Raw genomic sequence first — 23,768 nt, 5'->3', positions numbered from 1 at the left:
GAGATAACTTTTCATTTCCTTGATTCCTACAAGGTCAACAAGAACAAAGTTTGTGATGTTGCAGTCAATGTGTGCAAAGAGCTTGGGGCGGGTGTTTGCAGTGGCCATGGGAAGTGCATAGGAAACTTCTTGTACGACATTATCTGCCAATGTGATGAGGGCTATGGTGGAATTTTCTGTAATGAAACTGGCAAAGGTGAGATGAGAAGAAGGCAAATCTTAAGAAAAGAAATTTTGCATTTTCCTGTGGGTGTTGCTTCTCTTTATCAGAGGGTGTTCTTCTCAAAGTATTACTTGTTATTTTACATTTCATTAAATGCTACACTACCTTTCTGAGTAGGAACATCAGAGTTGTTTAGGGTGTCATTTGTCTAAAGTAACCTTTTTAGTTGTCTTTTTCTGTATTTCAGTAAGTACTACTTAACCCTCAGTAACTCATTCTGGTCACACTGGTAAGCTGCAATCAGATTTGTTTAAAAAATCGCCTTCCTGGCTGGAGGGGACCAGCTCTTTGTCGTTTTGTCTCGTCCGTGTATGTACATCAAGTGTCAGTTTCTCCTACTCATCTGGGATGTTCATTGTGCCGTTCACCTCTGTGATGGATTGTTCTTCAATGCTTGTGCTTTTACAATAGACATCTTCCACGAATGGCTTCTGTCTCCTGTTCTTCATTTTGCCATCTTGCTTTGGAATTTTGACTGTACTGGATTATATGCCTCTCTTACTGACACTTTTAGCTGTTCTAGCATTGGGGACCATGCTGTTTTCCATTTTCAATTTACAAACGATGTACATTGCTTCATGTTCTTTAGATTAGATTCTGGATCTATGAACTTCAGCAATGCTGTCTGGTGATGAGACATGTTTGTGTCATTCTGCATGTTGCTCCATGCATGTAGTTGATTGCTGTAGCCTTCGCTTCTTCAGTGCCAGGAATGTGCTTTATTCTCAACTGTGTTGCCCAAAAACTTCAAAGTCGGTACTCTGACAAATCTTTCTTTTTATCGGTCTTCACTTGAAATTCAAGACATTACTTATACCAATCCTTGCTTTGTGAAGATCAACTTCAAAATCCAGTTCTGGCAGGAAAGGAGTGAGCATAAATAATTAAAAAAACACTGAAAGTTATTGTTTTTCAGTCCAGCATCCATAATTTTTTTGTGTTTTTGTTTTCAGTAAAAGCACTTTGAGCCCACCTCTAATTGTGGGGAAAAGCTCCATGCAAATCAACTTTATTATTATATTTAACAGCTGTAAAGTGCTTTTATTACTTTTTTTATTTGCGAACGGTTGACAGCACAAACAAAAATATCGTACACTTTAAAGCCGAATTATTTCTCTACAAGTTACTTCCCTTGGCTTAAACAACAGAACATTAGGTCTTTATCAAATTTAATTCTGTTGTGGTGAAGTGAGCAGGACATGAACTGGAATTTTGTGACGTAGTTATTTTTGTATAATTTCTTTGAAAAATAGCAAAAAATTTGGCACTTAACGGAAACCCTTTGTCTTAAAGGGAGATAATCCTAGTAAGTGCTATTTACCATTTATCTTTACCCTTATCTTTAACAGATAATCTGACAGACTGCCAGCGTCAGGAGAGGCTCAACACCTTTTTCCTGAAAGCTTTGATGGGAAAAGTTACTGTCCTACCTGCTTTTCTAAATGGAAAAACATTACAGCAGCAGCTTTCAGACATTCAGTACACCAACATAGAGGTACATGAGAATACTTCTTATTGTTTTATACCATCTTGTTTGCTTGTTAGCTTAGCTGATTGTGATTCTGGATAAAGAAGAAATGAAAAAATAATCTCATGAGCCTTTTGGTTTCGCTCCTTCATAATGAAGAAGTAAATCAGTTTTAAGTTTTTTCCGTTAATGCAGGTATCCAGCTGCTGGAGCTCTGGATCACTCCGCTATGGCCAGTACAAATCTGTTTGTGTGTACAAAACAGCCAATATTTCTGAAAGCCCATTGTGCTACTGTACCAATAGCAATGGTTCCTTCATCAGTAATAAATACTCTAATGGCAGCTGCAAAGGTGCGTAAACGAGTTTTCCCTTGTTTTAAAAACTGCATAAAAGTGTTTAAAGGGATTGTAAAATAAAATAAAACTGTTTAGAATCTCGTAAAGGGTAGAATCAATTTGAATCTCATATATTTTCTGTCTGTTCATGTGGAAAAAGTTGAAGCTTTTGTTGAATGTTGTGTTAAATAAGAGAAATCACACGGGCCCTTTATTTTGCTTAGATGAAGTCTCGTTCTCCATCACGTGACCTTATAACATATGACCAAGACGGCTTACCGAGTGAGACAGAATATTTTCTATAATTTTTAAAACTATGCTTTGAAAAGTTCACTTTAAAACCTAAATTATCATATACATTGTGAATATTCCGGTGTGTGTGTGTACACCCAGTGTAAGGAGTTTGAATGCATTATGTTATTTTTTTAAGTGCTTGAATCTAAAGCATTTGTTCACTTTCTGTTCCCATGGACACAATGATTTGCTTAGTCCTACCTGCTTTGTCCTTTGACTGCTGGAACATTTTCCTTGTCCTCCGATGATGTCCAGTTGATGACAGTGTGAGCTGATGTAATTGGTTCAAACTGATATAGTTGGACTTTACTCATAGCTTTCTTTATTGTTAATAATTTTGGATATCACTTATCCAAATAGCAAGACACCACCAATCATGAGCTGAAAGTCTAGCAATGATCACTGACACTTCCTGTCTGTCTTGGTCCTGTGTCACACGCAAGTTCGTCTGCTGTCTCGGGAAGATATCGTGGTTACTCGGCGAATGGACACATCGGTCAATTTCACTGGATTTAAAAATTTTTTTGTAAACATCAGTAACGGAAATAGTTGCTAATAAGTGGTAATAAAATGAGAAATGAATCATTTATTTCTTCTGCATTGCTTTTGTGCACTTCAATCGTAACTAAATATAGTTTTGACCATCACCACAGCCTTATCACAGCCTTCAGTATACCTTTAAGATCTTTTTCACATTTTCTAAACAAGATGTTTGTTTTAGAATTTTGTGCACTTCATTTTTTTTTCTTTTATGCACTAATGTTGAGTATTTCCAGACTTTGTATAGACTTTGTAGTTATATTCTGTTATTAGATGGTTTGGGGAATATTTTCTTACTTTTTACATGATCTTGTGAATGCTATTTTGTATCATTTACAGTCCAATTTCTTTCATGATTGTTGTAAACTGTAGTCATTAGGTAGTCTGTTCAGCTGTTGGCTCCGAATTCTAACATTCATCAATGAAAGATTTGTTGTTGCAAGACACAAAAGTACCTGGAAATCACACCTAGTATGACCATATGCTCTCTAGAAAATTTTTAACATAGCAGTTATGAGAGATTTGTAACATGACCAAAAACAAACACACAAGCAAAAAAAAAATATGTTAAAAAATATTATGAAGACAGTAAATATAATTGTCATCGACTGTTACATGACCATTGTTGACGAGCTTTTCTGGCTGGCTGGGCAGGGGATTGATCTATTAAGAATGGTTGCTATTTGATTAGATTGGTTTTATCAGTCACAGAGAAGCCTGGCTGGTGTCCATCACCACAAGACGCTGGCAGTGGAACCATGGAGTGCTTTCAAGATGTAGATTGCTATGGAAGCAGAAAATGCTGCAAAGAGAGCACTGGCTACAGATGTCAAGAACCATTATTTAGTGAGTTCATTGTGTTCTGAGCATATGTAGATTTAAAAAAAAAAAAGATTTTAATTGTGTAACTTGCACAAGTGATGGTGTCTTTCATTCAGTTGGATGTGGGGTGGAGGAGAATCATTGGATCCAAGAACATAAAGGCTGGGTGCACCATATGCATGTCAATGCATTCATGTGTGTATGTCCTGGTGTGTTTGTTGTTTTTTTTTTTTAAGTATTTCCTGAATCAAAAGTGGAGTTGCATGGTATGACATGTTATGTCATCTCATTGTTCACTTTCTGCTTAGCTTAACAATAATGATGGTGACGTTTTATCTTTCTAGCTGAAGTATGCCGCAGATTTATCGCAAACCCTTGCGGCCAGAATGGTCATTGTGTGGGGAACATTTTTAATGGCACCCTTTGCTTATGTCAGCCAGGATACTCTGGCATTGCCTGTGAAAGTCCAACACCAGGTAAGCAGCAGTACTCGGGGGAACCATTTTCTTCTTGGATGTAGATGTAGCTTTTACATAAAGCTTGTGCACAAACTTTGCAAAGCTTGAGCAGAAAATATGCACAGGTCAAAGTGTGGATGAAGCCTACCATCTGTGTGCATCTTACAAGTTGAGATAATGCAACATTCATCATATCAAATTTATTTTATTTTTGTTTTTAGAAGTAGTGGTGATTACAAACATTCTCTGTTTTTAGATGTGCTGACAGAATGCCAGCGGAGTTACCAGTTGATGAACTACATGGTGCAGACTCTACTTGGAAAAACTCCGGCACCAGAGTCCATCAATACAACTCTGGCAGCCATGCTGATAGGGCTAAACATCAGCAAGCTGCAAGTGCCCACCTGCTGGCCCAGCAATGACATGAGCAGCGGCAACTACAAGTACATCTGTGATTTCAATGTAACAAGCCTGACAACGGACGGGTGCATGTGCACAAATGATTTGGGTGAACAGCGTGGCATTATGAAAATGAATGGTGATTGTGATAGCAGTAAGTATCATGCAGAGTATGAACACAAGGTTTCTTTATGGTATCATTCATTTTGAGTAACTTTTCTTTTGGTTATCTCTTTGTTATGTGTTTCATTGGGATCATGCATTTGGCTTGTAAAGTCACCTGCAGAACTTTTCTCATCTCTCCATGTCTTTTACTAACATAATTTGACTTCTAAATATGTACAGCCAGTTTGGGATGTTGTTTAACTTGTGAACTTTAATAAAGTCAGCCTTTAATTGCTACTATGCATATTAATCATTTCTTTTTTAACTTTACCAGATGACCTAACTATATGAGCTACAACTGCTCTTTAACCAAACGATTTATTGCCCTTACGCAGTGGTGGCATAGTGATCTTGGGCTCAAGGGAAAATGATGGATGATTTGACTTGAGCACATGTATACGTTTGGTGGGGGTGGGGGCAGAGCAGCATGGTTGGTCAGATGCTCATTAGCCCCATGAGACTATGCTGTGTGCATCTACTTGGTAGCTATATCTGCTGCCCCACCCAGCATTTTTCTCTGCCTTGCTTATGTTGGAAAGTTCTTCCTGTTTGTTGACCTTCCCTTTGGCTTCTGTTGCCTCATGGGCCTTGACTGGAGTAATGAGTGCCTCCTTTGCAACTGTCAGACCTCCTTGAATATTGTCTTCTAGGACTGAAAGAGCTGGGCTGGCTGGTCAACTTGCAGAATTTGGACTTGCACTTTTCTCCGGACTTACTTCAATTAAAGCAGAGGCATCACTTCAGACCCTACTCAGTTGGGTGTGTCTGCCTCACAAGATAGCCAACACCATCCAGTCAGAAGTTCAGCCTTCCTATCTTCACATCCAAAGACTGCTCGAGAGTGGCTCACCTCTTGGGCCTCTTCAACACAGGGGCAGATCTCTTGATCCTCGGCTGTCATTTATGTGCTCACAGCAGATGTTTCTACCCGCACATGCACAATGTTGCTGTTGGAGTGGAAGTAATGTTGGCACATTTGATAGATGGAGGATTGGGAGCAAAAGGGGGTAGTCTCTCAGTGACCTCCAACTTCTGCACATTGAGATCCTTAAGTTGACAGTAGTTTGAAAGCCCTCAACATCTAGACTGCCCTGCCACAGGGGCAGGGAGTCGGTACAACAACTCCTCGGTTGTCGCTTAGCTGCAGCGCCAAGGAGAGCCTCAGTCTCCTCCCCTTGCAGGAGGGTTTGGATTTTGGATGTGGAGCAAGGATCACCAGGTTCACTTCATCAGACTCATTCTGGGGTTCTTAATGGGTTGTGAGGTCTCTTCTCCCATCAGTTGTCCAGCTTTAGGGGGATCTCTTTGCCTCCTGCTGGAGCATGAACTTGAGGACAGGTCTGGGATGGCCAACCTTTGGCCCTGAACTTGAGCCTTACAAACAAGCTTTCAGCTCCTCTTCATCTTCTGAAGCAGCCATTAATGTTGTTGTTTTACCCAGCTAGTTTCCAGAAACTCTTATCTTCTTGCCTGGGTATTATTTCACTCAACCGTCTCCCATATTCTTCTCGAGTGAGGCAGGGTAGAGAATTGTGGCCACTAGAAAGCCCTTAATGCAAATGGGTATAAAGCAAGTGGAGAGTTTTTCCCTCTGGCTTTGGCTAAAAACATAGCAGATCTCTTGTTTGAGAGATGTCTTTCCTTTTAGGAAGGCTGACTTCTTCCCTAGCTGTTCCATGAAACACACCTATCTCTCGTCACCATCAACGTATATTGGATCATGCTGTCAGCAACCTTTGGCACCTTTGTCTGATGGTGGTGGGGGGTTCAACCACGACCTCTGGGGACTTCTGGTCCTGCCTCTCTAGATCTTGTTCCCTTCTTCCTGCGTGGAATTAGCCTGGGTTCTTACTGATCTGACCTAAGAGACCTTGTACCTCACCTGGACTTCCCTTACACAAGTGACAAATGATTGATCTTCCTTCTGGCTTAGCCTAGTGTTGGAGTTAAATGCCTTGTCAGTGGATTCCAAGAGATGATGAATCAGTACTTTTGTTCACTGAGCTGTTGTTCTGGGTGATTGGCTACCCCATGTGGGTCCTTGACCTTTCATGTTCCCGTGCCTTACAGCACCTAGTGAGATACTTGAGGACTTACCTGTGCAGGTGACATTCTCTTTGAGAAGGATAGTCCTCGATTTCCTTCCAGTCCAGCCAGACCTAAAAGACTCCAACTTTGTCTATCTAGATCAACAGCTTCCTTTCAGTCTCTCGCCAGACTAAGTGTGGTTGGATGAGGTTTGGGTACTAGGGCAAGCCTAACCATTCTTTGGGTGTGGCCTTGGCCAATATCAGGACTGCTATCAGGTGGTGTTTTGACTCAACCTTCACTGCTTAGTCTGCCCTTGCCACAGTACAGCATCTGGTTGGCCTGTCTCATTGGCACAACAAGCTATGACTTATTTACTTCAGGTACATGGCTGATCAATGAGGGTGGTTTGGCAGAGCCCTTCTTCTGATAGTTATCCTGCTGTAGTGAGGTCCTCAAGTAAAGTAAAGAAAGAAATGAAAAGTTATATGTAAACTGTTTTTCCTCAATACTTACAGACAACCTGATACGAATGCCCTTCCAACCTTCCCTTTCTCTGCCTTGGGGTTGTCAAAAAGACTGCTCTACCCATGTGGGCTTTTTGTTTTAATAGCTGAAGGTTGTGAGGAGAGCACTCTGGCAGTCAAGATAACTAACACCCTGCTGCCCAGGAGCAATAATTCATTTGATTAAAGAACACCTGTAGCCCTGTATGCTAAAAATGTCAAACTGAGCAAAGGTTTTGTCCGTACTGGAAAAAATGCATCATTCAAAGTTTCTTCCATGACAGGAAAGATGAATGCGGCAATAATAGTGATGAAGCCAATTGTGGTGATAAGCTGCTGTTATTCAGTGTTTTTTGCAATTGGAGAATTAGTGAGAGAAAGAGAGATGGTGTTTGTGTGTTTGCATGGGTGTGTGTTTACATTCAGTACATACAAACAGAGGGCACAGCCTCATAACAAAACTGAGAAGTCAGCCATTTTGAACTTAAATCGGCAATATTTTACAGAATATTTAGGGCAACAGTGCAGCAACTTCTCTTGCATGAATGGTGGTTCCTGTATGTTCAGACAAGGCCAAGGGCAATACTGTATGTGTACGTCTGGATTTTATGGTTTGACTTGTGAAGAAACAAATGCAAGTACAAGTAAGTGACTTCTACAATGTTTAACATGAGCTATTTGTTGTTTTGGTAAATTAACTACCAACCATGCTTAAAGATCACTTATTTACAAGACAGTGTAAAAGTTTGTTGAATCTTTTTTGGGTCACGATGAGAGACATGTTTAAGGGTGTACATTGTTAAGGTTCAGCAGTTTATGTTGTTGATAAATGTGCAGACAACTGGCTAAAGGGGAAGTGAGTAGAATAGAAAATCCCATGGGAACTGTGGCTTTGAAGTTACTATGCCATTTGCAAATTTGCAGTTACATCAGGAATTGTATATCTTAAAAAAATAAGAGTCCTTAGGCAGTTTAAAACTTAATCATGGAACTTGATTTCAGTGAGTCTTAAGACAGCCATACACCTTTATTGTATTTTACAGAATATGTTGGGCAACAGTGCAGCAATTTCTCTTGCATGAACGGAGGTTCCTGTATGTTCAGACAAGGCCAAGGGCAATTCTGTATGTGTACGTCTGGATTTTATGGTTTGACCTGTGAAGAAACAGATACAAGTACAAGTAAGTGACTGCTACAATGTTTAACATGCACTATTGTTTTGGTAGATTTGCGTTTTTTTCATCTTTGGACCATAGCAGGAAAGGTTCTTACGTCCCTTTTTTCTGCCCAGCTCAGTGTGTGTTTTTGCACACTTTCTTTTTCTTGGTCCTATTTGCCCCCAGTGGAGCAAAGGGCCGCAGCCACATCCCACCATTGGACCTGGCTCTGGGAGTCGCTTTCCAGCTCGGACCATGTCATGCTGGCTGAAATCGGAAAATCTTTTTATTAAGCATGTCAATCTGAGCAAGGTTTGTGCCCCAACTGGAAAACATGCATTTCTCAAGGTTTCATCTGTGATGAAAAAGATGACTGCGGCAATAATAGCCATGAAGCCAATTGTGGTGATAAGCTGCTGTTATTCAGTGTTTTTTGCAATTGGAGAATTAGTGAGAGAAGGAGAGATGGTGTTTGTGTGTTTGCATGGGTGTGTGTTTACATTCAGTACATACAAACAGAGGGCACAGCCTCATAACAAAACTGAGAAGTCAGCCATTTTGAACTTAAATCGGCAATATTTTACAGAATATGTTGGGCAACAGTGCAGCAACTTCTCTTGCATGAACGGTGGTTCCTGTATGTTCAGACAAGGCCAAGGGCAATTCTGTATGTGTACGTCTGGATTTTATGGTTTGACCTGTGAAGAAACAGATACAAGTACAAGTAAGTGACTTCTACAATGTTTAACATGCACTGTTTGTTTTGGTAGATTTGCATTTGTTTCATCCCTGGACCTCATTGGTATGGGTTCCTATCTCCCTTTGAGCATCTCTGGCATAATGTAATGGAGTTCATTTTGTTAATATTTGGTCCACGTGGATATTTTTGTTCTTAGTCCAGTGAACACATAATTAAAACAAAGATTTCACTAAAATGAAACCTAGCTTGGCCTCATTTTAAATTGTACTCTGTGCCACAACTTAAATTATGTCTTAATTCTTTCCTTACATTTCATACCTGCGAATGAGAACATCTTTATAGCTCTATAGCCTAATTGCATCGATACACCAATATTGAACAAGCTATGCTGTGGCTCAATTGGGTCATGCACCTGTATTAAATCCATAGCTTAGTTTAGTTTATTCCTTGTTATTCCTTGAGGCTACAACACCTTGCCAGCAGACCCAGTTTTGGGCAGCCCCCATTATTTGGTTCTATGTGGTTTCGACGTCCTTGCCTCACTCTCTACTGTTCTTTTCCAACTCTGCTTTGGTCTTTCAACTCTCCTCTTTTTGATACAGGTTTTGATGTCATCATCCACTCCGCCATACATTGTCCAAAGTGTTCCATCCAGCGGTCTCTTTGTTTTGCATGGTTTTTATGGTCTTGCTGTCTTTGTCTTTCACCGGCTTGTCTGGATCAATGAAGGACTTTCCCTCTGGCCATCAGGGGAAGTCCAAGTTGTCTTGTGTATATTTTTGGGTGGAAACACAGTGCCACTTATGACGGGGTCATTGAAAGTGCAGAAGTCTGTGAAGAGCTCCTTGTTTTCATTGCAGGTGCTGACACCATGTCTTCCTATGATGAGTTCCCTGTTGGTGTTATCATCTCCCACTTCGACATTTAGGTCTCCCATAATGATCTTCAGATCTTTTCTTGGTGTGCTGTCAAGCAGAGACTGCAGGGAACTGTAGAAGTCTTCTTTTTCCTCTTCATCTGCTGCATTTATTGGTGTATAGCATTGGATGATGGTGTTCTTTCTTCCTTTGGGGTTAAATCTTGCTGATATGAGCCGTGGTGAGACTGGTTCCCAGGCCATCAGCGCCCTTGTCTCTGTTGACATCAGTATTGCTTCTTCCTGGGTATGATTGTGGTCCATGTCTTTGTGGCCAGAGTAAATAATGGTTTCTCCCGATGTTAGCCTGGTCTGGCCACTTCCATTCCATTTTTGTTTTGCATAACCCGGGGACCCTGATGTATTTTTAAATAGTAAACTGAATTTTCTTGGATTATTGCTGTCATCAGTGAAAGAAAGCAATTTTCATTACTTTTATTGCAAAGTTCAAGTTTTCTCCTTTCCAAAAATCTATAGGCTTCTTTGCCTTGAAATCACCTCAGCATTAAATACAGTCTTGTGACCCACTCCACACACGCACACACACACATATACTCTCACACACATACATGTATACACACACACACATCTGCCCCACATAACTACAAATGTATTTTCTGTTGTATGATATTACAGCCTCTTCCAACAAGCCAGGAGTTTGTCCTGTGGTTCCACCCAACACATTTGGCATCACAGTGGAGAGCTGTAGTAATGATAAGGACTGCTCCCGAGCACAGAAATGCTGCTCCAATGGTGGAGGGCATGTTTGTGTTGACCCTGTTCGTAAGTAGTTCATGTGGTTGATGGTAGTAGGGGATAGCTGTCAGAACTTGACAAAATGCAAAACAACTGAGTTAGGTTTTTTTTCATCTTCCACTATATCCATTAAAAGTATAATAAAAGTATAAAGTCTTCCCCACTTCCCCTGAGCTTATAGTCTACATAAAATTGCAGTGAAATGAAATGCCTCATGGTTGCTATTTTTACATATCATACCTCATTGTATATCTTTACACAAGTTTGCATATACATGTATTATTTCCCTTAGTGTCATCTGTTTGTCTTTTTTTACTTGTCTGCATAGTTTTTCCTTCCACCCTTTTATTCTGTCCATGTCTTCTACTTATCTTAAGTGCATGATTATGTTCTGTATAAATCACATATTATTATTGTAGCAAAGATGTTCCAGGTAATGCAGTAATACCTCGGGTTTTCATTGATTTCGGTTTTAGCCGGTTTGCGGTTTTTGTCATCTTTTCTTTTTTGCCAAAAATTTGTCTCGGTTTTCCTTGGTAGCCTCAGATTTTGTCCGCGTGCCCACATGACCTCACTGCTAATTTTATGAAAACAAAGCACAACCCATGCATTCTCTTGCTCGGTGTGGCATTGTTTCTCATGTGAGCATCACTGGGCACGTCTAGTCAGTATGATTCCATTGCTTTCCAGCTATTTTATGAATTGTGAGTGCTAATACTACAATTACATGTAATTTTATATTGTTATATTCATTTTATATTAATTTCTTATTGTTTTTAATATGACACACTATATATTGTCTATAAAATGTGTGGTTTTTTGTATGTGCTTTGGAGTGTCTTGGACAAATTAATTGGCTTTACATTGATTCATATGGAAATAATTGCTTCTGTTTTTCATCGGTTTGGGATTTCCCCAATTGTTTTCGGACAGATTATTGATCAACGAAAACTGAGGTATCACTGTATATGGAAGGACTGCTTGTTACATTGTGCTCAATTGCACTTGCATGCACACACACGCACTTGACGCTTCTCACTCCCTGGCCTCGTATGCATCCAGATATACCAACGAAGTCATGTTCACATGTAGATATTTGCACACCTACACGTAAATCCTTCAAGTTTCCTTTTATCTTCCTCGCAACCTTCATGCAGCTTTTTGTTCATTATATATCTTGTAAAATAATATTCAATGGTATCTAACATTTTATATTTGGTTTTCTTGATTCTTGTGCAGATTATTCCTACTTTACCATGAGGATTAACATTTCCAGCCCATGGCTTCCAGAATACAATATTTCAGAGTCTCAGCCTAGAGCAGCACTGATGAAAGAGGTGACTGTTTTTTTCTCTCAAATGTTGTACACAAAGATGGAGGCAGGAGACAATTAAATGATTTACATTTATTGTGGATATAAATCTTCATCTCCCATTTACTTTTACTTTAAAGACCAGATATGAATTTCTGTACAATTACATAATTGTTTCTTTATTATTAATTCAGGAAGGAGCAAAATTTCTCTTATAATTTTTAGTGTATGTTCCCTTGCATTAAGACACTATTAGCAGTCTTAGCATACTGAATCTAAAAGAATAAAATTATTTTTGTTTAAATCAATGGTTGATAAGTAGGTGATAAAGGCCCACTCAGCATTACCTTCTGTTCCTCCATGGTTTCTCTTTACTTTTTATTGCTAAATGGTCCATTGGTAAAATGAAGTGTTTGTCCCCAGTACAGTAAAGATGAGGTATCCTAAGTTTAAATCTCACCTCATATATGTTCGCTGCAGCCATTTACAAGGCCAGCTGCTTTTGCCAGAATGTAGCCGCCTTGCTGGCTTGACTTAAAACACAAATTATCTATCTCATATCTTTTTACAACAGGAACTTTCTTTGATTATCATCCTAATTATGCTAAATGGAATGAATTGTTCTATTTCAGCTACGAACTTTGGTGATGGCATATCTCCCAGAGATGATCTCAATGAACATAACCAATGTCAGGTAGGCTGTTTGTTTAGTTTCTGTACCTGATGGTGTCAGGTAGGTTGTGTATGTAGTTTCTGATGGTGTCAGCAGGACAGACTGAAGAATGACTCATCAATTCTTTGGTCCTTCGAGATTTCTTCTTTAACTTTATCAGACAACTGACTATTAGAACCTTAAGGGCTACAGCTGCTCCTAATAGTCGGGTGGTCTTGTAATTATCAAATAAAGACAATGTAAATTTCATTTTTCATATTTTTATTTTATTTTTGGCGGGGGTTGCTTACAGACCTGGTAGCATCATTGCTGATGTTCGGGTGACCACAAACGTCAGTGTCTCCATCCTCAGCATCTCAAAGCTGGAATTAGGACTAAATTTGTCTTCTATTACGCTAAATGGGAGTACCTATCAAGTCACCAATGCAACTTATGTACCAGATGGTAACTGAGCTTTGACCTCTTTGTGCAATTTATTGTTGTCTGGAGGCTTTTATATGTTTTTTTTTCTTTTTTTAAATTCAGATAAATGTATAGAAATTATAAAAAGGGTGATGAATTGAATTACAAAAATACAGACAGCATATGTTCCTTTCGCATCCAATTAGGACTGAATGTGCCCTCTGTTATAAAGAGGATTGAAAAGATAATAGTTCTTGAGGTTTATAGAATGTGTTGTTTTATAATGTTGTGATCGTATTGATAGATAAATTACAAGTTGTGAGAATGCCACATGATTTGCATTCAGCACTTTGGCATACAGATAATGTAACCCTGCAGGATTAACTTTTTCTTCTGCTTTGGAGTAATAAAACTCAAAACCCTGAATTACATCTTACTTGTTTTGACATCCATTTAACAGACCAGTGTCAAACACTTAGCTGTGAAAGTGGGTGCAGGTGTATTAACACAACCGCCAAAGGACTGCAATGCCTCTGTCCATCGAAGCTGTCACAAGGTGAGATAATTTTATGAACACATTGACCACTGCCTTGACTTACAAGCAAAGAGATAAAGATAGTCCTGTAACCTTTATGGTCAGTGGAGGATGAGGTGATAGAGATTTTGTGAGGCTGCTTTATCTTTGTAAACCATCTATAAAGTCAGGGACTCGTTTAACTGGTAAGTCAAGGAGAAAAAGCGCATTTCACCACTCAGGTATTGAACAAGCCAAGCTTTTAACTTGTGAATTCTTTCCCATGTATTTGATTCCTGTTTATAGGAGGTAGTGAGTAAATAATACTAGGTACTTCTTTTTGCTTTATGTATTTATATATGTAACCAACACCTAGTCCCTGATAGCTACGTAGGGATGGGCTTGTCATACAAGAACACAACAAAGATGGAATTACTGCATAACTGTAGATTTTATTCAGAGTTTTACTCGGTGGCTGGTCTGCCATCTCTCCACTCTCACTTCCAAAATCAAAAAGTTTCTCTCAGCTGTAAAGCTACACTACTTATCCTATCCCCATCGAGTGTTCTAGAACCATCTGCCCTTCCCTTTTTCTCACGGTCTCGTCATGACCTTTCCCTGCCCTCATGGCGGTGTGGTCACCGCCACCCCACCCTGTCTGGTCATGGCCTCCCCAAGTGACTCAGGCAAATTCTCAACTTCTGGTGTAACAATAGGTACAGTAGCCAGTAGTTACAGGTGGGCAGGTCAAAGCCGGCTATTACGCACGCAGCCGGTGTGAGAAAGGAACATTCCAGTTTCGACCTCTACCCTCTACAAAACAAAGACATAACTTAATTAGTACACTACTAGAGTGGTACATATAAATTCAGCAACAGAGTTGCAGTAAGGCTCATCAGGTCTTCTCGTTCTTCAAGATGTGCCTCTAAACATTCCTGTGTATCATTCTTGTTTAATCACAGAGTGTTGTTTTAAAGCATATTTATTTAGGGTAGGCACACTGATTATGAAATATTACATTTGCATATATGTGTGTTTGTCACTGTGCACATACATGTACACAATCAGATCCATGCCAACAAGGGGTGTGTCAGAATGGTGGCAACTGTAGCAGTCACCTGACCACAGACTTCACCTGGAATTACTTCTGCAGTTGTCCTGCTGGTGTCTATGGCAATAATTGTGAAGGTCAGAAGATTTTCTTTTCTTCAACTACTTTGAGTAATGAAGTAAAGCTTGACAGTTTTATGGGCCTTGCCTAGTTCTTCACAAAGGTAGCTAACTGTTTCAGTGTTTGATTTAGTTTTCATTGACCTCATGAAAGACTGCACTTTTGCAATTGCTGTCTCTCCTTAACATTTTTATCCTACTTTTTTTTCGAACTTTGAAATATCATTTCGGATATGGCAAACCCACTAGCTCTGGTTATTACTTAAAGTAGACATAACCATCACTTAAAATAAGCTCTATTATCTCTATTTCAGCATATATTAAGCAGTACAAATCAGGTTTCAGTGAGTTGAAATTTAAGGTAGCTATAAGACATTTATCCTACTCTATTGCCAGAACACTTACCTATAAGTAAAATCTTGATACAGAATTAAATGAAATAACTCAAACAAATCTGTCATTTTCTGTCAAAATCATGGAGAATCATATTTTGCTGCTGTCTAGAGTCTGCATGCAGTCTTTTCCCAATTATGTGTGGAATGGGGCGCTGTGTTGGTGATCTTGATAGAAATTTGTGTGAGTGTCCAGCTGATAGAAAGGGAATCCTCTGTGAGGAGACAGGCTCAGGTGAGTGTTGGGAATTTTTTTTAAATAGAATAATGCAACGTCCACCTCTTACTTAAGACTTACTTCTGTGAACACAGTTTGCTGTCTACAGAATGTTGACAACTCTATAATTTCTGATTACAAACTTTCCAGAGAAACTGTCTAGCTGTCAAAGAAAACAACGCCTCAGCCAGTTTGCTCTCCAAATTCTGAAGGGTGTGCCAGTCATTGGCATCACAGCATACCAGCTACGCCAGCTGCTGTTGGCTGCAAAAATACTTTGGCTGCCTTCATACAGCTGTCAGACAGATGGAACCTATGGACTTACCGCCAACATGACCAGTGTCACAAGTCTGCAGACGCGTTTTGCATGCGTAGATGAGGATGGAATTGAAGATAACTGTGAGGGTGAGTGATCTTTGCATGCAGCACATTTGGATTCAGCTGCTGCATCCAAGAATTTACTCTCTGTAGTGATGATAATGTATGGTAATGGTTTCAGAGTGTGATTATTATAGCTGATGCCTTAAGAAAGATATGACTAGAGAAGAAGTTCTATGTACTGCATGTACATGTAAATTTATATGTATACAAATTGCCTTTACAAGAAAGATAAACTAACAAGCAAGTTGGGTATTAAAGTTTTGAATTATTTCTGCTCAAAATTTTGGGTTGCAAAAGAATCATTTACATATGTGCCTAAAACACAGTTCTGGGACGATTCATTAGTAGATTTTGTGTAGGCACATGGTGACAGTGCAAGAAACCAGTGCAATAGGCCTTCCTAAGAGACAACAAGACTGATGTCATTTGCATCCAAGAATCCCATCATTTACCAGAATGTTAATAACTCTTGCAGGCCTTTCAGAATCCCAGAACTTGGAAATGTTTCAGGCTTTTTATATTGTGGTTTTTGGGGGTAAAATAGCACACTTAGCAATTAGTGGAACAGGAAAGAAACATTGGGAAGCCAAGAAGTGGAAAAAGTACATAATCACACATTTATTTTAGCGGGAGCGCTTGTTCAGGGCAGTGTGTACCACTGACAGTGCTTGTTCCCTCCACCCTCGACCCCCTTCCACCCCATTATTGGTCGAGTGAGCAGCACAGCACGAGACAGACAACAACAGTGGGTGATGTAGCACCCAAACTGTCCAATATAAATAGCAGGCAAAAGTCAGTGTATGAGAGAGGTACCATTTTGCTGCAGATCGAGTCTTTGTCCCGCTGGAAAGCAGCTCGCATCACTCAAACAACCCCCCTAAATACAGCTTTAGTTTAGTCCACACTGAGTATGAGAGAAGTGCCATTCTGCTCAAGGTGTTTTGGTCCCGCTGGAAAGCAGCTTGTGTCACTCAACCATATCCTCTATGTAAAAGCACACTGAGTACAAGAGAAGTACTGATTTACCGCAAGGTGTTTTGGTCCCACTAGAATGCTGCTTACATCACTCAACCCTCTCTTTCCCCACCCTAGGGAGTTAGGTGCTAGGTTTTAGTAGGCTAGTTAGGTTAGAATAGATATACTTAGTTTAGTTTAGTCCTTGTTACTCCTCGAGGAGCATAGGGCCACAACAACACCTTGCCAGCGGACCCGGTTTTGGGCAGCCCCCCTCCTCAGTTGGGCCCATGTTCCGACGTCCTTTGCCTCGCTTTTTACTGTTCTTTTCCAAGTCTACTTTGGTTTGATTTGGCACTAGGCATCGCGGTGTTAGCCTTAGCGAGACACATTGTCAGTCTGGCTACAGTATTTTAAACCTGACCTTACGTGGATTTTTCTTTCTTGTGTTTATTATGTCTGTTGATATATCAGTGCAGTTGTTTGTTAACAAGTTTTAGACTGTATCAGTTTTGTCTGCTGTGTGAATTTGTGTCCTTCTTTGTGTTTTTGCATTGCTTTTGTAAAACTCATTGAGTCTTCTGTACATCAGGCAAATGTGCTATATAAATTTGTTATTATAGACATGCATATGTGCATGTACATATATACTCAAATAGATACATTCACACACACATTCACTCACACACATGTGCATGTGAACATATATATAGAGGGTTGGGGCGCATGAGAGAGGTAGGGAGAAGGATGGATTTAAATTGTGCAAAATGGATGCAAGGCAAAAGATGCATGCCCCTAGCATTGCAAGTTCCATGCAGCCAATATTATTCAGATTGTTTAAAGCGGACATGAAGTGTTCTGTCAGTAGTGATTTGCATCTTATCCTTGTCTGTGCAGCCAAAGTGTGCTCAGTGATGACACAGTATAATATTTGCCAGAGTGGCAGCCAGTGTGTTGGAAACATTTATAACCAGCTGTGTGATTGTACTACTGCCCAGAAGCCTAGCCATGGAGCCTTGTGTGAGTTGCCAGGGAAAGGTAAGGGTTGCAGTTTTGTCCTTCAGCATGTGCATGTATGTGCATCTCTGTGGGTGTATGTGTGTTTTGAGAAGATTTTGACCTCAATTAATAATATATATATAGTATACTAATAATAAATAGTAACAGTTATTAAATAATCAGTTTATATACCAAAATAACATTCTTATGCACATATGCAAATGCATTTACATCCATGCATACATATAAAATGTGTGTATATATATATATGTTTATATATGTTTGTATAGAGTGTATCTATTTATGTAGTTCATATATGCATGTGTGTGTATTTATAGATGTGTATGTATACATTCATAAACACAGATGTGTCATCTATGTTCAAGATATGGGCTTGATAAAAGAGTGGGATGGTGTGCAGTGTACATTATTACAACAGTTTTATAGTAAGTAAATATGGTTGCATATAATTTATAAACATGATGACAGTCTGTGGCTTTGATTCTGTTTGACAGCAAATGAAACAGAATGTGAAAGAAGGCGTGGACTGGGAGAGCTTGTCGTGGCAGTTTTGCGCAGTCAGATTTCTCTGGAAATGATTTCTGCTAAGTTCATCTATGAGATTGTTCACAGCATGCTGCGAGAGATCCATGTGAACACAGTATGGCAGCCACAGTGCTTTCCCAATGGCAGCTACACAAATGCAGGCTGTCAGTTTCAGGTGGACAAGCCGGATACAAAAGAATGCTACTGTGTAGATGAGAATGAGCAACGGCGCATGGACATTCCATCAAACTCGGAAAGTCCACCTCAGTGCCCACTTAGTAAGTTAGCATTTTTTTTTCCTATGAGGGCACAATGTTTATATTGGTTAAAATTTCTTTGGATTTCCTAGTTTGCTTATGTTTATCAATATTGTACTTTTATGGTGCATTGAGCTTACTCAATGGCCAGATGTCAATAAAGAGTGAAATGCATTTTATTAAGTGCTGTTTTTCATTATTATTATTAATAATAATAATTTACATATCTGTCTGTATTTCAAAGTTCACTCTAATTTTACTTTTAAAAAAATGGTCTGGTTGTATTTGACAGCTCATATATGCCATCTGCCAGTTGTGAAAGAATCATGCAGTTCTTCCATGCCTCGATTCTACTTTGATACTGAGACAAAATCTTGCAAATCCTTTAGTTATGGAGAGTGTGGTGGGAACAACAACAACTTCAAGACCTTGCAAGAATGCTGCAGCACATGTGGAATTAATGGTAATGTAACAGTCAATACACTTTCATGTGGAGGAAAGGATTTTAAGTGTAAAACATTTCTTGTTTCATGCCTACACTGATACTGGAAAAACTAGTTCCCATGTGCAAACACACACATATACAGTCAAATCTCCCTACTATGCCACCTACCGGGACCGAGCAAAAGTGGCATAGTAGCGAGAGTGGCATAATACGGAGGGTTCGTAAAAACGGCTTTATTTGCTCAAGTTACCCGTCAGTCCAAAGCTCTCAAGAATAGTCGGCTGGCGCTAGCTGTCTCCTCTCATTCTCCCCCTCACCTCTTCATCCTACACCCCTCCCAACCACATCCGCGCACCTGCATCCTGTCGCTAGTTGACCCCCTCCCGCTCTCCCTCTGTCACGTGACTGTCACCCGGCCAGCGACCTTCCCCATCGCCACCCTCCACCCTCCCTGTGTGCGTGCTAGGTTCCGTCCACCTAACTGCCATGTCCCACACTACCCTAGAGTATAATAATCGAGCACTGCGCGGAATTTCACAACTTGTGTCTTTTAACAATCACAAAAAAGTGGCATAGTAGCGAGAGTAGGGGTGGCATAGTAAATTTTTTTTTACATTGAATTTATAGTCGGGACCGAGCAAAAGTGGCATAATACCGAGAGTGGCATAGTAGCGGGGTGGCATAGTAGGGAGATTTGACTGTATATTAGAACTCTCTTTTGAAGGAAGAAGCTGCTTAAAGTTAGTTACTTTGCTCTGCACCAAATACTACACCAAATTCGACTGATGTTTCACTTATGCCCAGGGAAACATTTGTTTGTTTGTAGAGCACTTGAACTCCTATGGTCAGGTCATCTGGTAAAGTTAAAGAAGAAAGCTCATTCATCTGTCAGCTCTGCTGACTACTCAGCCTTTGGCTGGCAACCAAGTCTATCTCTACCATGTACTTGCATACATCAGTCTGCATCTGCTTGCACACATAGGCCTGCAGTTGTGAGGACTGATCAGATTACACACTTTACAATTCAAGTAGAACTCAAACTCAAACTTTTTATTGACATCTGGCCATTACTGCCAATATCACAAGGTGAGCCTCATTGCCCTTACAATTAAAGTAGGAGGACCAGTGATGTTTTTGTTGGTCTGTGTTGATGGTGGCAGTGGTGATTCTGACAACATTAACATTTGTAACCAACTTGTCAGTCCCTGATTGCTGCATAGGAATGGGCTAGTCGTACAAGAACACAACAAAGATGGAAATTGCTGCATAACTGTAGATTTTATTCAGTCTCACTCAGTGGCGGGCCTGCCGTCTCTCCACTCTCACTTCCAAAATAAAAAAACTTCTCTCAACTGTAAAGCTACACTACTTATCATATCCCCATCGAACGTCCTAGAACCATCACCCCCTCCCTTTTTCTCATGGTCTCATCACGACCTCTCCCTGTCCTCTTGGCAGTGTGGTCAACCCCATCCCACCCTGTCTGGTCATGGTCTCCCCAAGTGGCTCAGGCAACTTTTTCACTTCTGGTGTAACAATAGGTCCAGTCACCGGTAGCCGCAGGTGAGCAGTTCAAGGCTGGCTATTACAAACGCAGCTAGCGTGAGAAAGGGACAGTCCTGTCCTACCCCTACCATATACTAAGACATAACTCAGTACATAAGGGACAGTCCTGGGAGCTGTTCGATCCCTACCCTCTACAAACAAAGACATCACTTAGTACACTACTAGAGTGCTACACATTGATGATGACAATGGTGTAGATGACAATCACAGAAGCTATTACATGATAATTGGAAATGTGAAATTCAGCATTGTCTTGCCTTATTTAAATTTCTTACTCTGCCCATTCCATATACCTGACACTTCTGAAGAGGAAAAGCTCAGTTGCTGTAAGGTGAGGAAAAAATAACTAAAAAATACATTGCTATTGTTGATTAGCTCAGTACAAGATCATTGGTGATTGACTGTTCTATGTTTATTTTTCAACAGCCAGCCAAGCATACAGTTACCAGCAGTTGCTGGCATGTAATGCCTCCATATGCAAGGATTCTACATGTTTCAATAGTCCTTGTGCTGTATACATGCAAGACACATGCACTGGAGAGACCTACATAGCGGATCGTCTTAACAAAAGCAGACGGTTTCAGCCTTCTAGCTGCAATTCAAGTATGAGGCTTTGACTTTGATGTCAATACTGAAATTCACTTGTTTCTTCACACCTCAATGGCAAATGTGGATTTGCATTGGCTTCTGTCTCCAGTAATGTTAGTTCATGTCTAATTCCTTGTCTTATTTGTCTCCTGATTTTGTCATTTCAAGTGTATGGGATTCATGGACTAGTCCTTCAGCTATCATCACATGTACACCTATATTCTGTTTACATCCCCTTGAATTTATTGTCGGACACATTATGAATTATTAGTTACAAGATTTATGTGCTTATTTGTGTGTTTGTACACATATGTGCAAATATATCTGCTTCCATGCATTTCCTCAGTTCTGCACACATCTTGTGAGATACATACATGTAAAGTAATGACAGCCAATGAGAATGCTGACAAGAAATTCCAGAAAGTTCTGCCAGTCTGCACTGATGATGGAACATACAGCCCTATCCAGCAACTTGACAACGGCACTCGGGTCTGCGTGGATGCTTTTGGTGAGGCGGTCCAGCTGGTCCCACCCAGTGGCAAGTGCAGTGAGTGGATTTTGTTTTATTATTTCTGTGGGGATTGCTATCCTTTCTCATCTTCAACCCTTGCCTGAGGTGGCTCTGCTTTTCAACTTTTTGCCAACATTGAGACTCTCGAAGTATTTCTTTAACTGAATTTCAAGTAGACACATTAAAAATATAAGCAGGGAAAACAACAAAAACATATGTGACGGTGATGATTTTTTATATTGAAGTGTTGTTTTTGGCGTTGTCATTATCAGAATCATGCAGACTAGCACTTTGTCTGGATGTGTGCCTGTTTCCAGTTTTTTATCTCCATGTATGTCATTTCAAATCTGGACGTGTACCATTTAATGTCTCCACTCAGTGCCCTGTACCTTATATGTGCAATTTCTTGCGATGCAGAGAAGGACCAGATTGTTGAGATCAAGATCATTCTGCGTTATGACGTAGACTATGACAAATACGCAGCAGGAAAAGAGAGTGAGGTGGAGAAGTAAGTTGCTTTATATCCAAGGTGTTGATCCATGTAGTCCATGACCTGTCCAGAATTAAATTTAGTTGATATTTCTTCATAGGCAATCTGTCTTTAATTTATTTTTACCCACCTATAGCCAGGAATATGCAAACAATAAAACAAGTAGTTTAAACTCTCATGGATGACCTGAAAAATATAAAGTGCAGTTGCTATTTAGACTACCTCAATGATTTAATGTCTATGCACTTCTTAGGGCTTTAGTGGACCGCATGGTGAGTTTCGGCATTCCCCGCAGGATGATAAAAAATGTGAAGGTAAGCTGTGTGCTGTTCACATTTGTATATATTGTGCTGAGATAAATTAGACGCATAAAAAAATCCCCTGTGCATCTATGTCATCGCCATCAATAGGATTATTATACCCACCTCCACCATCTCTTTTCATTCCTTTTAAATGTGTCTTTTTTCAAACATTATCATCATTATATCCCTCTGTCTGCCGCTCCACTGACTTTTCTCTCTCTTTTCGCTTTGTCTCAATACAACTTAAAATTGCACAATTTTTTGAAACTGGTGAAGTAAAATAGAGCTTAAGACGATCACAAAGAATTTTGATGATGATGCCATCTTGTTTCCTACATAGTGTCTCACACAGAAACTAACTGTGGAATAATTATTAACCATCTGTAAAATTGCTTTATTTAGAAATATTTCCCTTACTTGCATTAGCTTAATGGCCAACTCAACATCTCCTCCAACCCTACACACAATAAAGGAGCAGAAATCTAGACGTTAGTTGAAAGTCTTGATACTTTGACAGGTCAAGCGTGGCAGTGTCATCATTGAAGCAGATGTACAGAATGACACCGATGTTGATATTGCCATAGTGAAGCCTCTAGTTGAGCAGAAAGTGAGTTGAAATGTCATGCTATAGAATTTTATATTAGCATTGATTTAGAAGGCACTTGAATGTGCATGGTTCCAGATATGCTGCATTTAAGTGCATGGGGGAAATCAATGCCTACATTGAATTATTGACAGACTTTAAAAAGGATTAAGTAGAAATAAACAACACCCAAAGCAGTTCTAGCACGTCCTATTAAATATTTCATTTTTTCTCAGGCTGAATCAGGAGGACTGAATCTGGAAGTGAACAATCAGACATTCGCCCTCATGTCTGATGGATTGACCTTTAATGTCACCACAGCTCCACAAGTTCAAGAAGAGGAGAAGCCAGAAGAGAAACATGGACTGACAACAGAAGAAATTATCATTATTGCAGTCATCTGCCCGGTTGCTGGGCTAGCCCTCATCATCATCATCATTATTGTGGTTGTTGTATGTTGTTTTGTTTTTTAACATATGCATGCAGCAGTAGAAAAATGTGATTGTTTAGTTGATAGTGTAATCACACAGACACATGTATACTTCAAAGTGCACTAACATCTATCTGTTACGTTGGTCCATAAAGCTTAAATAGTTCAGAGATTTTTGTTGTGTGGTCATATTGTCATGAACACATGCAAACGTCTACACCACACAGGCAAACACTGAGTCACTGACACGTGCTCTTTCTTTCAACA

The 23,768-nt window shown here is 39.8% G+C and overlaps 1 protein-coding gene across 4 annotated transcripts in view; it reads left to right on the top strand.

The window, feature by feature from the left end:
• The window catches only part of LOC112575112 (neurogenic locus Notch protein-like), a 50,526-nt gene that overhangs the window by 23,355 nt on the left and 3,403 nt on the right, over positions 1 to 23,768 (top strand). For 2 of the 4 annotated variants that reach the window (XM_025256694.1, XM_025256695.1), the window contains exons 17-42: positions 65 to 196; positions 1,573 to 1,718; positions 1,887 to 2,043; positions 3,568 to 3,708; positions 4,029 to 4,160; positions 4,399 to 4,695; positions 7,747 to 7,884; positions 8,284 to 8,421; positions 8,984 to 9,121; positions 10,650 to 10,796; positions 12,009 to 12,106; positions 12,714 to 12,775; positions 13,047 to 13,198; positions 13,617 to 13,712; positions 14,739 to 14,858; positions 15,345 to 15,467; positions 15,600 to 15,854; positions 17,682 to 17,822; positions 18,299 to 18,607; positions 18,879 to 19,049; positions 21,024 to 21,200; positions 21,532 to 21,732; positions 22,114 to 22,204; positions 22,440 to 22,500; positions 23,006 to 23,095; positions 23,308 to 23,523. In XM_025256694.1, the coding sequence (XP_025112479.1) occupies positions 65 to 196; positions 1,573 to 1,718; positions 1,887 to 2,043; positions 3,568 to 3,708; positions 4,029 to 4,160; positions 4,399 to 4,695; positions 7,747 to 7,884; positions 8,284 to 8,421; positions 8,984 to 9,121; positions 10,650 to 10,796; positions 12,009 to 12,106; positions 12,714 to 12,775; positions 13,047 to 13,198; positions 13,617 to 13,712; positions 14,739 to 14,858; positions 15,345 to 15,467; positions 15,600 to 15,854; positions 17,682 to 17,822; positions 18,299 to 18,607; positions 18,879 to 19,049; positions 21,024 to 21,200; positions 21,532 to 21,732; positions 22,114 to 22,204; positions 22,440 to 22,500; positions 23,006 to 23,095; positions 23,308 to 23,523 (3,929 nt within the window). The remainder of the gene's footprint in view (positions 1 to 64; positions 197 to 1,572; positions 1,719 to 1,886; positions 2,044 to 3,567; positions 3,709 to 4,028; positions 4,161 to 4,398; positions 4,696 to 7,746; positions 7,885 to 8,283; positions 8,422 to 8,983; positions 9,122 to 10,649; positions 10,797 to 12,008; positions 12,107 to 12,713; positions 12,776 to 13,046; positions 13,199 to 13,616; positions 13,713 to 14,738; positions 14,859 to 15,344; positions 15,468 to 15,599; positions 15,855 to 17,681; positions 17,823 to 18,298; positions 18,608 to 18,878; positions 19,050 to 21,023; positions 21,201 to 21,531; positions 21,733 to 22,113; positions 22,205 to 22,439; positions 22,501 to 23,005; positions 23,096 to 23,307; positions 23,524 to 23,768) is intronic. The other 2 variants (XM_025256697.1, XM_025256696.1) reach the window with 2 other exon arrangements.

This window comes from Pomacea canaliculata, linkage group LG11 (assembly GCF_003073045.1).
Source record: "Pomacea canaliculata isolate SZHN2017 linkage group LG11, ASM307304v1, whole genome shotgun sequence".
Classification (NCBI taxonomy): Eukaryota; Metazoa; Mollusca; class Gastropoda; order Architaenioglossa; family Ampullariidae; genus Pomacea; species Pomacea canaliculata.
Note: the sequence above shows the minus strand (reverse complement) of the source record. Positions and strands in the feature narration are given on the sequence as shown.